Source organism: Balaenoptera ricei, chromosome 1 (assembly GCF_028023285.1).
Source record: "Balaenoptera ricei isolate mBalRic1 chromosome 1, mBalRic1.hap2, whole genome shotgun sequence".
Lineage (NCBI taxonomy): Eukaryota > Metazoa > Chordata > Mammalia > Artiodactyla > Balaenopteridae > Balaenoptera > Balaenoptera ricei.
The window spans coordinates 82,450,631-82,463,390 of NC_082639.1; the positions used below are offsets into that span (position 1 = coordinate 82,450,631).

The 12,760-nt window shown below is 33.5% G+C and overlaps 1 protein-coding gene across 3 annotated transcripts in view; it reads left to right on the forward strand.

Annotated features, from left to right (window-relative positions):
- Positions 1-12,760, forward strand: part of FNBP1L (formin binding protein 1 like) — a 120,724-nt gene that overhangs the window by 86,035 nt on the left and 21,929 nt on the right. For all 3 annotated transcript variants that reach the window (XM_059926519.1, XM_059926509.1, XM_059926514.1), the window contains exons 3-7: positions 43-96; positions 1,378-1,525; positions 2,323-2,385; positions 7,567-7,671; positions 11,192-11,320. In XM_059926519.1, coding sequence (XP_059782502.1) covers positions 43-96; positions 1,378-1,525; positions 2,323-2,385; positions 7,567-7,671; positions 11,192-11,320 — 499 coding nt within the window. The remainder of the gene's footprint in view (positions 1-42; positions 97-1,377; positions 1,526-2,322; positions 2,386-7,566; positions 7,672-11,191; positions 11,321-12,760) is intronic.

Sequence of the window (12,760 nt, forward strand, 5' to 3'; positions counted from 1 at the left end):
AACAGTATTTTTAGTAAATTTTAAAAAATCTTCTTCCTATAGAAATCTGGTTAAGAAGTACTGTCCCAAACGTTCCACCAAAGATGAAGAGCCAAGGTAAATTATATACCTATTTACTGTTGCATATTGAAATTTAAAAGAAGACCTATATTTTTGTTATTTAGTAAAATAAATATTATGCTATTAGCTTTTTATAAAGATTTTAAAAAGTTTATTGTAATAAAAAATCATAATGTTTATGAAAGAGGAAACTACTATTTTTTCTTATGAGGTTGCATACTTCAGTGGGCTTGATAATAGCTTTTTAGAATAGTTGAAGTGTGATTTCTAAGTAATAGGTGGACTGGGACTCCACTTGAATGATGTAGTCTCCAGAAGAGAAGGGTATTTTTTCCATACTTTATTTTGTAGCTGTCAGCTTGTTAGATTCTTGCTTTTACTTTTACAGTTAGTAAAACAATTTGGCTGGTTGGTTTAAAGGGGTAATGAAAAGGAATAAGGTTTTCAGGGTAATTTTGGAACTCTGAATAAAAGGTTAGGAACTGCCTATGAGCTTTTTGGCATTCTTAAACGGGGATACATGGATAGTTGTAAAATGCAGAAACAAAAGGAGACTAAACTTAAAACAACTTTGTATGTAATTGTCAGTTGTTAGAGGATTCTCAGGTTTAGTGTTAATGGAGTCCTAGCTGAGCTGTCCACCTTCAGCTTATGTAAGAGTGTTCTGGCAGTGTATTCAAGTAGATCTATACATTTTAATACAGTGATTCTCTTTGTTTCTCTGCTTCCCTCCACACACACACATTATTTTTTACCCTTATTTTTGCCCCTTCTTACCCCTCTGTGGTGCCAACCATAGCAGCACTTCACTTGCATTCAGGATGTGGGCAGGCATACAGGCAGCTGTGTCCAGAGCTGATAGCAAAATTGTTTTGTAGATCACCCATCGAGATGCATTTGAGTGGTATAATTGGCAGGTTCTGTCCTCTAGAGCAAGCATATCATCTCTGTAATAGGTTCAGCTGCCAAGCCTAGGAATCCAACCAAGTTCATTCCCAAGCTCAGGCCAGTTAATTGGCAACTTAAGAGATTCCAGTATGCTAAAAGAGCCTGCAGGTAGTAGTAGTATTATTTTTTGACCCCAAATATCCTTTTATTTATAAATTAAGACTACCCGAAGATATATAAACATGTACAACTTGAGCTTAAGCAGGATTCTTTTCATACAAAGTTAATTTAGAGCTAGTAGCTGAGATTTAGGTTGAATATGTTAAAATTTGTTAAGTATCAGGCTCAATCTATACCTCACAAAAACATTTATAATGAAAGTAAAAATAAATTTCACCATTTTTACCATTTTTAATATGTTTTTGTCAGGTTTACTTCGTGTATAGCCTTTTTTAACATCCTTAACGAGTTAAATGACTATGCAGGACAGCGAGAAGTAGTAGCAGAAGAAATGGCGCACAGAGTTTATGGTGAATTAATGAGATATGCTCATGATCTGAAAACTGAAAGAAAAATGGTAATTCTTATCATTTTTATACAGTTGTCATAGTATATGAAATATTTTCACAGAAATGAAGTAATTACTTTGCTTTTTAAAATAATGTATAGTCATACAGCATAAACTGGTTTTCTATTTCTCTAAATTTCTTCTAGCTAAAATTATCTCAAGACATTCTTGCTAATTTGTGATCCTTTTGGATTTAAGACTGAGGTTTGGTAAACTCCAGCCAGTGGGACAAATCTAGCTTACTGCCTGTTTTTGTTTCCTAGTTACCATGAGCTAAGAACGGTTTTTACATTTTTAGATAGTTGAAAAGCAAATGAAAAAAAGAATATTTTATGACATATGAAAATTATATGAAATTCAAATTTTAGTGACTGTAAAGTTTTATTGGAACAGGCGCACACTCATTCACGTATATATTGCGTGTAGCTGCTTTTGCATTATATTAGCAGAGTTGAATATTTGTAACAGAGACAGAGACCGTGTGGTTTGCAAAGCCTAAAATGTTTATTGACCCTTTATAGAAAACTTTGTCAACCCCTATTTAGATAATCATGTATTTTCCAAGAGATTATATCTGTCTTAAAGATTATATTTAAAGTATTTAAATAATAGTCTATAAAATGCATTTTAGAGAATTTTTGCTTTACTAATAATCTCTTCCTAAGTCTTGATAAAGTTTACATAATTAGTACCTTGAAAAAAAATTAAGTGAAAAGCCTTTTGGGGACTTTAGGCTTTAATTGGTATTTAATTGGAATTTAAAAATTTGTTTTGTTTGTTTTTTTGGTTGTTGTTATGATCTTCAGCATCTTCAAGAGGGACGAAAAGCTCAGCAATACCTTGACATGTGCTGGAAGCAGATGGATAATGTGAGTTATAGTGTTTTCATGTTTAACATAAAATTTTGTAGCATTTAGCTCTAAATGCTCTTATGCTTCATATCTATTTGAGTTTAATATTTCTCAATTTAGTATTATTTATAATTTGACATTGGTGTAAATAGAGAATATGAGACCATTTTGTCTGTTTTCCTTTTTTTCTACATGGTTCTGTACTTGTACCAATTCTATAATCTTCAGATAATTGTAAACATTTAGGAAGATTCTTTTTGACTTTGCCGTTGTTACTATAAAATATTGATAGAGGATAGAAGTAATAAGGAAATATTGATATCTTAGAAGACCATGTGACTGAGACTAAGAAAAACTAGATTCTAGTTCTGCCTTTTCCTTAGCACCTGATTTTTTCTTGACTTCAGTTTTAGCAAATGAAAAATGAAGACAGTGGACTAGATTATATGAAATGTTTCTTCCAGTTCAGTGATTCTATAATTGAGTGTTTCTAGTACTGGGCTGCTGGTCATAGACTGTCTCACTGTAGGAAATAAAGTACTTTATAGGGCAAAATTATAAAAGCATAATAATTATTTACTTTAAAAACTTGCCAAAGGTACTTATTAATGTGGTTTTTCTTAAATATCCTGGCATACAGTCATTTGAAAACCAAGATGTTTACATGGAACATTTTATCTTTACTTAAAACTTTCTGCCAAATGATGTGCTGTCGTATAAGGTTAATATTCTTTCTTGAACCCTCATGTTAGCAAGCAGTTTACTCTTTCCCTGCATATTTTTATGATGGATACTGTATTCCTTGAAAATTATGCTGAAGGGAGTTTTTCATGTTAATCAATTTAGCTTGTTGTTGGAAAAAGGACAAGTTTGAGATTAAAAAAAAAAGTATGCATATACGTGTACAGTTTTCAGCTTTTTTTCTTTCTTTTTTAAAGACACGGATTAAAAGCTTAGATTAAATTTCTACTATATAACTGTCACTGATGTAAGATTCTAATCACCAGTACTAATTGAGAATTCTTAGGTATATTAATAGTCTGTTTTCATTTTTGTTTTGATTTTCTTTCTAATTGGTTTCAGAAAGACTTCTAGGGAGTGTTTACATTTATTAAATTTTAAATTGCCTTAACTAGCATCCTTAGTATCTGCCACCCAATGAATGTGTATGTATGTGTGTCTTTCATTTGCACAAAATAACAGACTCCTACACTCATGAGTTATTGGTTCCTTTAAAAACTTGAGTTGACACAAATCATTCCTGTTGATATGTGCTGACTTACCTTTAGAACAATTGTTAGTTATTAAGGAAAAGTCATAAGGGTCATAAGAAACAAGCATCAAAAAATGTAGGAGAGATTTCTTTAAGGCGTTAACAATATTGTGAAATAAAGGTGAGTTCAGCTCAACTCATGTTTATTGAGTCTGTAACGTATTGAGTCTGGTACAAAAGCAAATATGATATGGTCTTGTTTTTGTGGAGCCTGCAGTCTAGTGAGAAAGAGACACAAATATAATTTCTGTGTAATATGTAGAAATATGTGCAGGATCCCTTTTATAGTCCCATGTCTTCATGTCTAACCAAGAAAATGAAATTGTAAAATTCCTAACATGTTTGCAATAATTGAGAGGATATTTAAAGAACTAGGAGAGAAAGATTGAATTAGTGACAGAGTATTGAACATTGAGAAAAAAACATTTTAAAGACAGTTATTAACCCAGGATAAACAAAATAGGCCCCACTGACATCTAAGTTGAGCGCAGAAGACAGTAGCCTGTGAAGAAGATTTTGAAGGAATGGTCAGAGATTGAGAAGATTGAAGCATCAGAAATGCCAGGTCTATCAGATAGGTGGTTCCAAGTAACAGATCATATGAGTTTATAAGAACAAAGCTCAGAAACAGGTCAGTTCCAGAGTTGGTCAGTAGCTAGCTCAATGATGTCACCAAGGCTGCTTTTTCTGTCTGTCCACGTTGCTGTCTTGACCATGGCCTTTTCCCTCAGGCTTGTCCCTTTATGGTCAACAGTTGATTTAAGCAGCCAAGCAGCACATCCTCATTCAGCTGCATGCAGAAGCAGGAGAGAGGGAACATTTCTCTTCTGTTTCCTCTTATCAGGGAAGGAAAGCTTTCCCAGAAAACCCCAGCAGAATTCTTCATGGGTGCCTTTGACAGGATTAGATTATTTGACCATGCCCCAGCTGTGGGAAGGCTGGTAAAGCAAGTTATCAGCTGTTTTCAGCCTCCATACAGGGAGGTGGGCTCTTCTGAGAAAGAATAGGGGAGTAGATGTGGCCGTTGATTAGTCTGCGACACAAAGAATGAAGAAAGGAGAATCTTTTCTGGAGTATATCCCTGTATTGTATAATGATATAATATCTTTCAGGGAAGGAGTATTTTTAATATTACTGTACTCATGATTCTTTTGCTGTTGCAAGGAAATTAGTAGGTAGATTTTTTTTCACAAACAATAGGACACTTAATATAAAAGTATTTTTGTATATGAGTTGCCTCAGATTACACCAAAATTAGTAGCTATAGCTGTTCAGTTTGAAAACACAGCTCTGAACTGAGTTTCAGAGAATTAAATGTGGAAATTGAATTTTAATCTTCACAGGAAAGTGACATTCTGTATATTATGTATATTCAGATATATTTATGCTTTGAATAAATTTTACGTATCTCATACTAATCAAAATAGTAAGTACATTTTAAATTTTTTATAAGAAATTTCTGAGTACATTTATTTGATGTAAGTTACAGGTATGTCTGGTTCTAGGTATAAGGCAAACTGAACTAACTCAGACAAGTTTTGGCTACAAATACCTAGATATAAAAGCTAAAATATTTTTTATTGTATTTTAAACTCTTAGCATAGCTACCTGAAAGAAAGGGAAATTTCTAACTGCTGGAAACTAAGGGTAAACTAAAAGCCAGAGCAATAGTTGTGTGAGCTGATACAGTGGCATTTGAAAAGTGGTTCTAGAGGTTTTGGGGTATGGTTTACAGGACCTTGCTAAGGGCTTGGGGTTTAGTACTCACACACTGACAAAGTTTAGGTTTTAGCTCTGTATGTTTGGAGAGTTGGAACTGAAATCCCTGTATAAAGTTTGACTCTTTGAAGGACTAAACCTTTAGTGAAAGGTGGCAGGAACTCTGCCCACTGGCCAAGGGAGGTAGAGAAGAACCTTGTCTCTATCTGAAGGTCAAGGAGTAGGAGGTATCCTGTGAGAAATTTAAACCTTTTGACCTTGTAGTTATGAGGTTTGCACTATCTGAATAGTTTTGTAATCCTCAAGACAAGAAATTGACATTGTAACTGGTTAGGTAAATAGAAAATGTTGACATCCTGTGCTTTCTTCTGAGTAATTCTCAGAATACAGGTAGCAAGGCATATATTTTCCAGACAAGAAATTGGAAGAGTCTCCTCTGTGGAATTTAATTAGTTTGAGAGGAAAGACTTAAAGATACAGGCACCATGGTTTCTCCAAGGAAACTGCCTGGCCTTATCACTGTAGAGGAAAAGGCCATAATCCAATTAGCTTTTAAAATAAGAGCAGATAGGCAGGTATCCCCAGACGTTTAAAGAAAACATCTAATGTAAACACCAGAGTATGCAGAAAAGTTAGTATGCAGAAAAAAAAGCAACTTTGAAGAAACAGTGACTGTGAAGGGAAATAGAAATTAAAAAGCAAAAACAAACAAGCAAAACCCAGAACTATTATTAACATTTTCATAGGGAATAGAGAAGTTATTACATCCATGAAATAGGAACAAGATACTCTAAAGAAAGGAATGTATAAAGAACAAAAAAGAACTTTATGGTAGCAGAAATGAAAAGCTCGCTAGAAAGAATGAAATTGAAGAAATCTCTCAAAGTAGAGCAAAATGACAGAGATTGAAAATATGAGAGAAAATATAAGAGAATTAGAGGGACTCATCCTATAGGTTCATTTTCAAGATAATAAGCATCTTAAAAAAGAGAAAACATAGAAAATGGATAGGCAAAATTAATTCAAGAAGATTTCCCCAGAACAGAAAGACATAAGTTTCCAGATGGAGAGAATTTTCCAGGTGCTCAGCACAGTGGATTCACAGCAAGACATATCTTCATGAAATTTTAGAACAGTTAGGAGAGAGAGAAGATCCTACCAACCTCCAGAGAGAAAAAACAAAACAAAATAAACATATTTTATGCAAAGGATCAGGGATCAGAATGGGATCAGGAAGCCAGAAGACAGTGGAGTAGTACTTTTACATTTCTGAAGAAAGAAGATTTCCTACTCAGAGTTTCATACCTGGACAAATTTTATCAATTAAAATAGATAGAAAGGCATTTTCAGTCATGAGACTTAAACAATTATCTCTTTTAGGAAGCTTCTTTTAGGAAGCTACTGCTGAATGTGTTCTAGCAAAATAGAGAAATGAACCAAGAAAGGGGCAGGTGTGGAACTAGGAAATAGATTCGAATTAAGGGAGAATTGAAAGGAATCCCCAGGAAATGGTGAAGGGAAATCCCAAGGTAACAGTTATTCAGCAGGCCTAGTTTGGTAACCAGTTCAAATTTTAACAGGTTACAAACCTCTGGGTTCTTGATTTCATTAAGAAGATAAAATTGATAGAATTCTGAATATGTTTGAATTAACTGAGGAGAGATGTAAAGAACTGGGGACACTAGGGTTGAATTAGAGAAAAGTACATTGAAAACTAAAGCAAATTATTAAGAAAAAGACATTAACTTCAGGATAAAAAAGTAGGAAAGTAAATATATCACATGCTCAGTTGTGAATAGGTTTTGCAAAGTCATAGTAATTTGAATTAAATTAAAAAAATTTTAGAGGCCATTCTGGGCAGATGGTATTCCTGGGACACTTGGAAGAAACAACACAAAACCACTTTGGAGGGATGTTTCCACATTCTAAGCTACATTGGGATTCCATCAAAAAAAAAACAAAGAAAAGAAAAGAAAACAAGCAAACACCAAAACCAATCAACCAAACATATAAAAACCAAACAAAAAACACCAAACAAACTGTCTGACATCTAGAAGTGTTATGCCTCCAGCTTTGTTCTTTTTCCTCAGGATTGCTTTGGCAATTCTGGGTCTTTTATGATTCCATATAAATTTTAGTATTATTTGTTAACTTCTAAATGAGATAAATCTAATTTTATTTTTCAGCATTTTAATTTTTTTTAACAGAGTAAAAAGAAATTTGAAAGAGAATGTAGAGAGGCAGAGAAGGCACAACAGAGTTATGAAAGATTGGATAATGATACTAATGCAACCAAGGCAGATGTTGAAAAGGTAAGAAATAATCCAAACTGACTTTAATATCAAAATATTATTACTTGCATATGGAGAGTAGTTACAATATTTGTGTTGGTATTAGTTTCCTCAAGAGATACACTACATCTAAATCTAAGATACACAAATATTTGCCTACTTTACACATATTGGTCTGAGAAAGTAATTAGAATAAAATTAATATATTAATGTCAACTGCATTCTGAGTGTATAGGAAAGACATAGTTGCTATTAGGAATGAGCTTCTATCCTATTTAAAAATAAGATAGAAAGTCTAAGGTATGTTGATGGGGTATGCACATAGAGGTTGGATAGTGTGCTTCCCAATTATACAGAAGGGAAAACATGATAAAACTGTCAGAAATGTGATATCAACTATTTGTTTATTATTTGATTAATTCAGTCATTCATTTTGGAAAACTGAATTCTCTCTTGTCATTCACTGACTGATTCTGGGCCAGATGTTCTGTAACATTACTGTTGGTAGGATCAGCCCTGTAACTGTTGCTGCTTAGCTTCTCCTTCTCCCCTGCTGTATGCTCTTTATCTTAGGACATTTGACACAGTGATAGTGCTGAAATGTTGGGATTTTGAAAAATAGATGAACCTTACTACATGTTTTTGTATATACAAAGGCCCAACATTAGTATATTTTCTCCTTAGAATTTTGTAATTTCCTATAGCATCAGAACAAGAAAAAGCAAGAAGAAAGGAATAATTTATTTTCTACCTTCCATTTTCTTTACCAGTTTTTAAAAAAACCCCAAATCATATACATTTCAGGTTACAGTTACCTTAAAGTTCTTCTAGTATAACTTATGATGACGTTTATCTTGTCTACCCTATTTTTAATAACATATCTCTTATGATAGTAAGTTCCCTGTTATTGGGAATATAGAGTCTTAAAATAGTCTGTTCATTTTTTTAAAAAAAATTACCATTTCCTTATATTGACCCCACTTGTCTCCCTGTTCAGCTTTAGTTTCCTTGAGGTACTAGAAAAATAACAAATCTATATTTTTCTCAAAATAGGTTTTTAGATATTTGTAGCAGATTCTCTACCCCTAGATGAACTATTGTGTTTCTTCAACTCTTGCACATATGAAATATCTTCAACTTACTTTTCAGATATCTTCAAGTTACTCCTTTCCTTTGGATACCATTTAATTAACCAGTATTCTTTGTTACCTCAAATTGGGTATAGTTCAGTCTGAACAGTTCTGAGTTTGATTACCTCCTTTGTTTTGAACACTAAATTTATGTTAATTATACCCTAAATGTATATCAGCTTTTTGGGCAACCACATTGTTTGGCTTGACTCTCATTGAGTTTATGGTTAACTGAAATCCCCATGTCTTTTCACATATGGTATGGTATAAGGATATGTGTCTCAGACAGAACATGTACTGTTGGTCTTTTAAATGTATATGCTACATCTGTATCAATTATTAGATTCGATCCTGCTGTTAAGATTTTTGGATCCTGATTTTGATCATCCACTATATTAATTTCCTTCCAGGCATCATGTCATACACATAATGTGTTATCATTACTTGATAAAAGTGTGGACCACAACACTTGCAAACATCACTATTTTATATATGGGAAACTTCCTTGCTGGTTGACATTGACTCCTTAAGAACTCCGTTGACTTATTATCAAACATCAATTGAATACATAGTTTATGTACTAGGCAAGTTAGGCGAACTCCTTGACTGGACTCTGATTTTTAACTTACTCATTTTGTCTATAAAGATATCTTTAGAGACAGGTTAGACATCTTGAAATCTAAATATAACATGTCTACTAGTTAGTTTCACCTAACTAGTTCAGAATTTTAATGTTTATATCTTCCTTTTTTATTCTTATTTGTTTGCAACCCCTTTAATTATTAGAGAATTAGGAAAACTTTGAGGTTTTACTTTAGATACCAGAGAGTAGAGGAATTCTGTTTTAAGTGACCAGGAAGGGAAGGGAACATAGTTTCAAGTAACTACTTATGAGAGTTTAAAAAAAAAGCATAAAAAAACAGGTGAAGAGGGAGCAGGCCGACTACTGTATCTTCCTAAAGAAAAGGAAGTCAGTTGCACAAAACCATGAATATACATAACACTATCAAACTGTACACTTAAAAATGATTAAGATGGTAAATTTTATGTTATGTGTATTGTATATTTTGCCACAATTAAAATTTTAAAAAATTTAATGAAATATAAAAAGAAAGAAAGGAAAGGCAGTAGATGTGAAGCCCAGAATATGCCAGGGAAGGTGTCAATTGTTTTAGCTTCTAGCCTTATTCTCTTACATAACCTGCTGGAGCCTTTCTCCCAGGCCTTGGGAATCACAGCCAGTGACTTGGAACATGAGGAGCTTCCCCTGAAAGAACCATTGTGGGTAGGGGATATTTTGGAATCCTTTTATTCCATCATAGTTTGTGAGAGGAGGGAGAAAAGGGAAAGGAGTGAATGAATGTGTACTTACGATCCCAGGTTAGAACTTGAAGTGTATTTTTCTGTAGAAATATTTTGGGCCATGGTGTTTAGTTTTCATAGTACTTATTTATTTTAATTTTCAAGTACACTGTGGATTAAATGGATTTTTGTGGACTTATCTGAGATCTTGACTACCATGTATTTCTGTAGGTCAGTTTGTTTCTGAGTTCAGAACTAACTTGTAGAACTACTGTTAGAAGGTTAGGGATTACAATTGTAAAACCTAGAATTAGAATAATGAAGTGTATTCACAATGTGCTTTTATTGATATAATTTTCAAAGCACTCTCATCTAACATGATTTATAGCTTGGAACACTGAAAAATTTTCAATTCTTATTTTGTTTTTTTCTATTACTTTATAACAATTGAGAAAATTGTTTAGATTCCCCTCCAATAAATCTAGATTTGTGCTGTTTGTATTCTGATATTCTCACCAGTGTATCAGTAGATGGTACTAATGTTCTCATTCAAAAAGCATTTCTATAAGACCTTCCTTGAGTGAACAGAACTATATTCTAAATAAGCATTCCGTAAAGTACCTGTGGATTTGTATAGAGGTAGAAATTATTGTTAAGCATTACATTATCCCCAAATCCCATTTTTACTATTATTTGGTTTCACTGTGGTTCTGAGTTGGATATAACTGGATTATGTTTAAAGAAATGTTTTACTGTTAACTTTGTAACTGTCTAAATTATTCCTGATGCTTTTTTTCTCTTCTGATTAAAAGCTTACTATTTCAAACCATAATGTTGTCATTTATTTAATTAAAAAAATCTGAATTTGTTAAGGAGAAACTTTATTTTAATGGATTATTGTAAGGGAGAGGATTTATTATTGCAGTAAGAGAAAGGGAATATTGCAACAGGGAGACTGGCCATAAGATCTGTAAGCCTCTCCTTTACTTTTAAGTGATATCAGTAGTTAGAAAAAGTCTCGTTTTAGTATAACTTTTAGAAAAGTGAATTAGCTGTGATTTTGTTGCTCGTCTTTTCGTTGGTGATGATTTGGACCAATTTGCCTCTAGGCTAAACAGCAGTTGAATCTACGTACACATATGGCTGACGAAAATAAGAATGAATATGCTGCACAATTACAAAACTTCAATGGAGAACAGCACAAACATTTCTACATAGTGATTCCTCAGATTTACAAGGTAAAATTTAGAGATGTGAAATTAACCTAATTTTAGATACGGAAGAGCTAGTCTTTAAATGTAAAACTTTAAAATTTCAGGCATCAATCAGAATGTTTCTAGATTCACTAGTCATCAAGATTGGTGATAAGAAATTTATGATTATAGATGTGAAAAGTAGATTTTTTCTGACTTTGAAATCACAGATTTTTCTACAGATTTATTAGTAGTATATTAAACAGTTCACTAAAACAATGACATTTTCTAGATAAATTTTAATACTACATTATTAAGTATTATGAGATGGGAGAATTCATTGGAATTGTGTATTGTAGTCTGCTCACTTAGAATTTGGATGTAGCTTTTTGATACTATAACAGAATCATTGGCATTAGTCCAGATGGCAGAAATAAATCTTAAGAAATGCATTTGCTAGCCTGGTTTTTGCCTGCTTATCTTCCTAGCTGCCAGATCATAAATGTAATTCAGGCTTATAAATCCCATCCATCATCATTTGATGATACTAATTGCCAAACGGCCCTCAGGTGAAGACCCCGGAGGTTAAATTATGTTACCGCCTATTCTAGAAAGAAGAGAAATTAGAGAAAAGGGATTTAGTGAAACAGTGTTGAGAACAGTAGTACCTGGGAGAGCAGAGCTTTTGTGAAAAGAGTGTCAGTCCAAATACACCTTTTTTTTCTTGGAAGCAAGTTACAAGTACAAAGGAAGCATAGTGAGAGGTGGTGGACTAGAGAGGGTATCAGATTTCAGTCATTTAATCCAGAGCGTCTGTCAGCCTGTCCTCACTCTGTGGTGCTTTTCTAAACTTAATAGCTATGCCTTCGTATTCTGGGGAGACCTTAACTTGGAGATCCACTGCTCTTCTGTGTTTCGGGGCTTGATCCTTTTGTTTGTGCTTTGCTATGGAGCAGTCTTGCCACTTTGTGATGCTGGGCGCAGTTCTTTTGTGAAAATGCAGGCCTCAAAATAAATTCCCAGGCTTTGGGAAGTAAAGAGGAAAAAAGTAGTATGAAGGCTTTGGGAGCTAGGGGACTTGAGCAGTGTAATTGCTTCCTACGAGAAAGAAAGGTCACTGTTGACAAATAAGAAGTGTCAAAAAATGCCTTTAAGTTATTTGGCATAATTGTGTCCTGGCATAATTCTTAGTGGCATGTGCCAATGAATTTTTGAATTGTAGGGATTCCATACATGTATCACTTTGACCTTGTGGCCTCTTGTTTTTCCTCTTGTGTCTCCAACCTTTCGATAGTCACTTTGAGCTGTAGAATGTGGTAGGTTTGGGTACCCATTGGTATGTGGTCAAGTGTGGATTCTTGGTCCATTCAGATCTTACCAAAATGTTCTGAACTAACTTAAGGGTTTAGAATGCTCACACTTGTATACATTTTATGCCAGTTGCTTAAAAAGGAAAAAAAATGTGTCAAAATTCTGTGTTAAAAT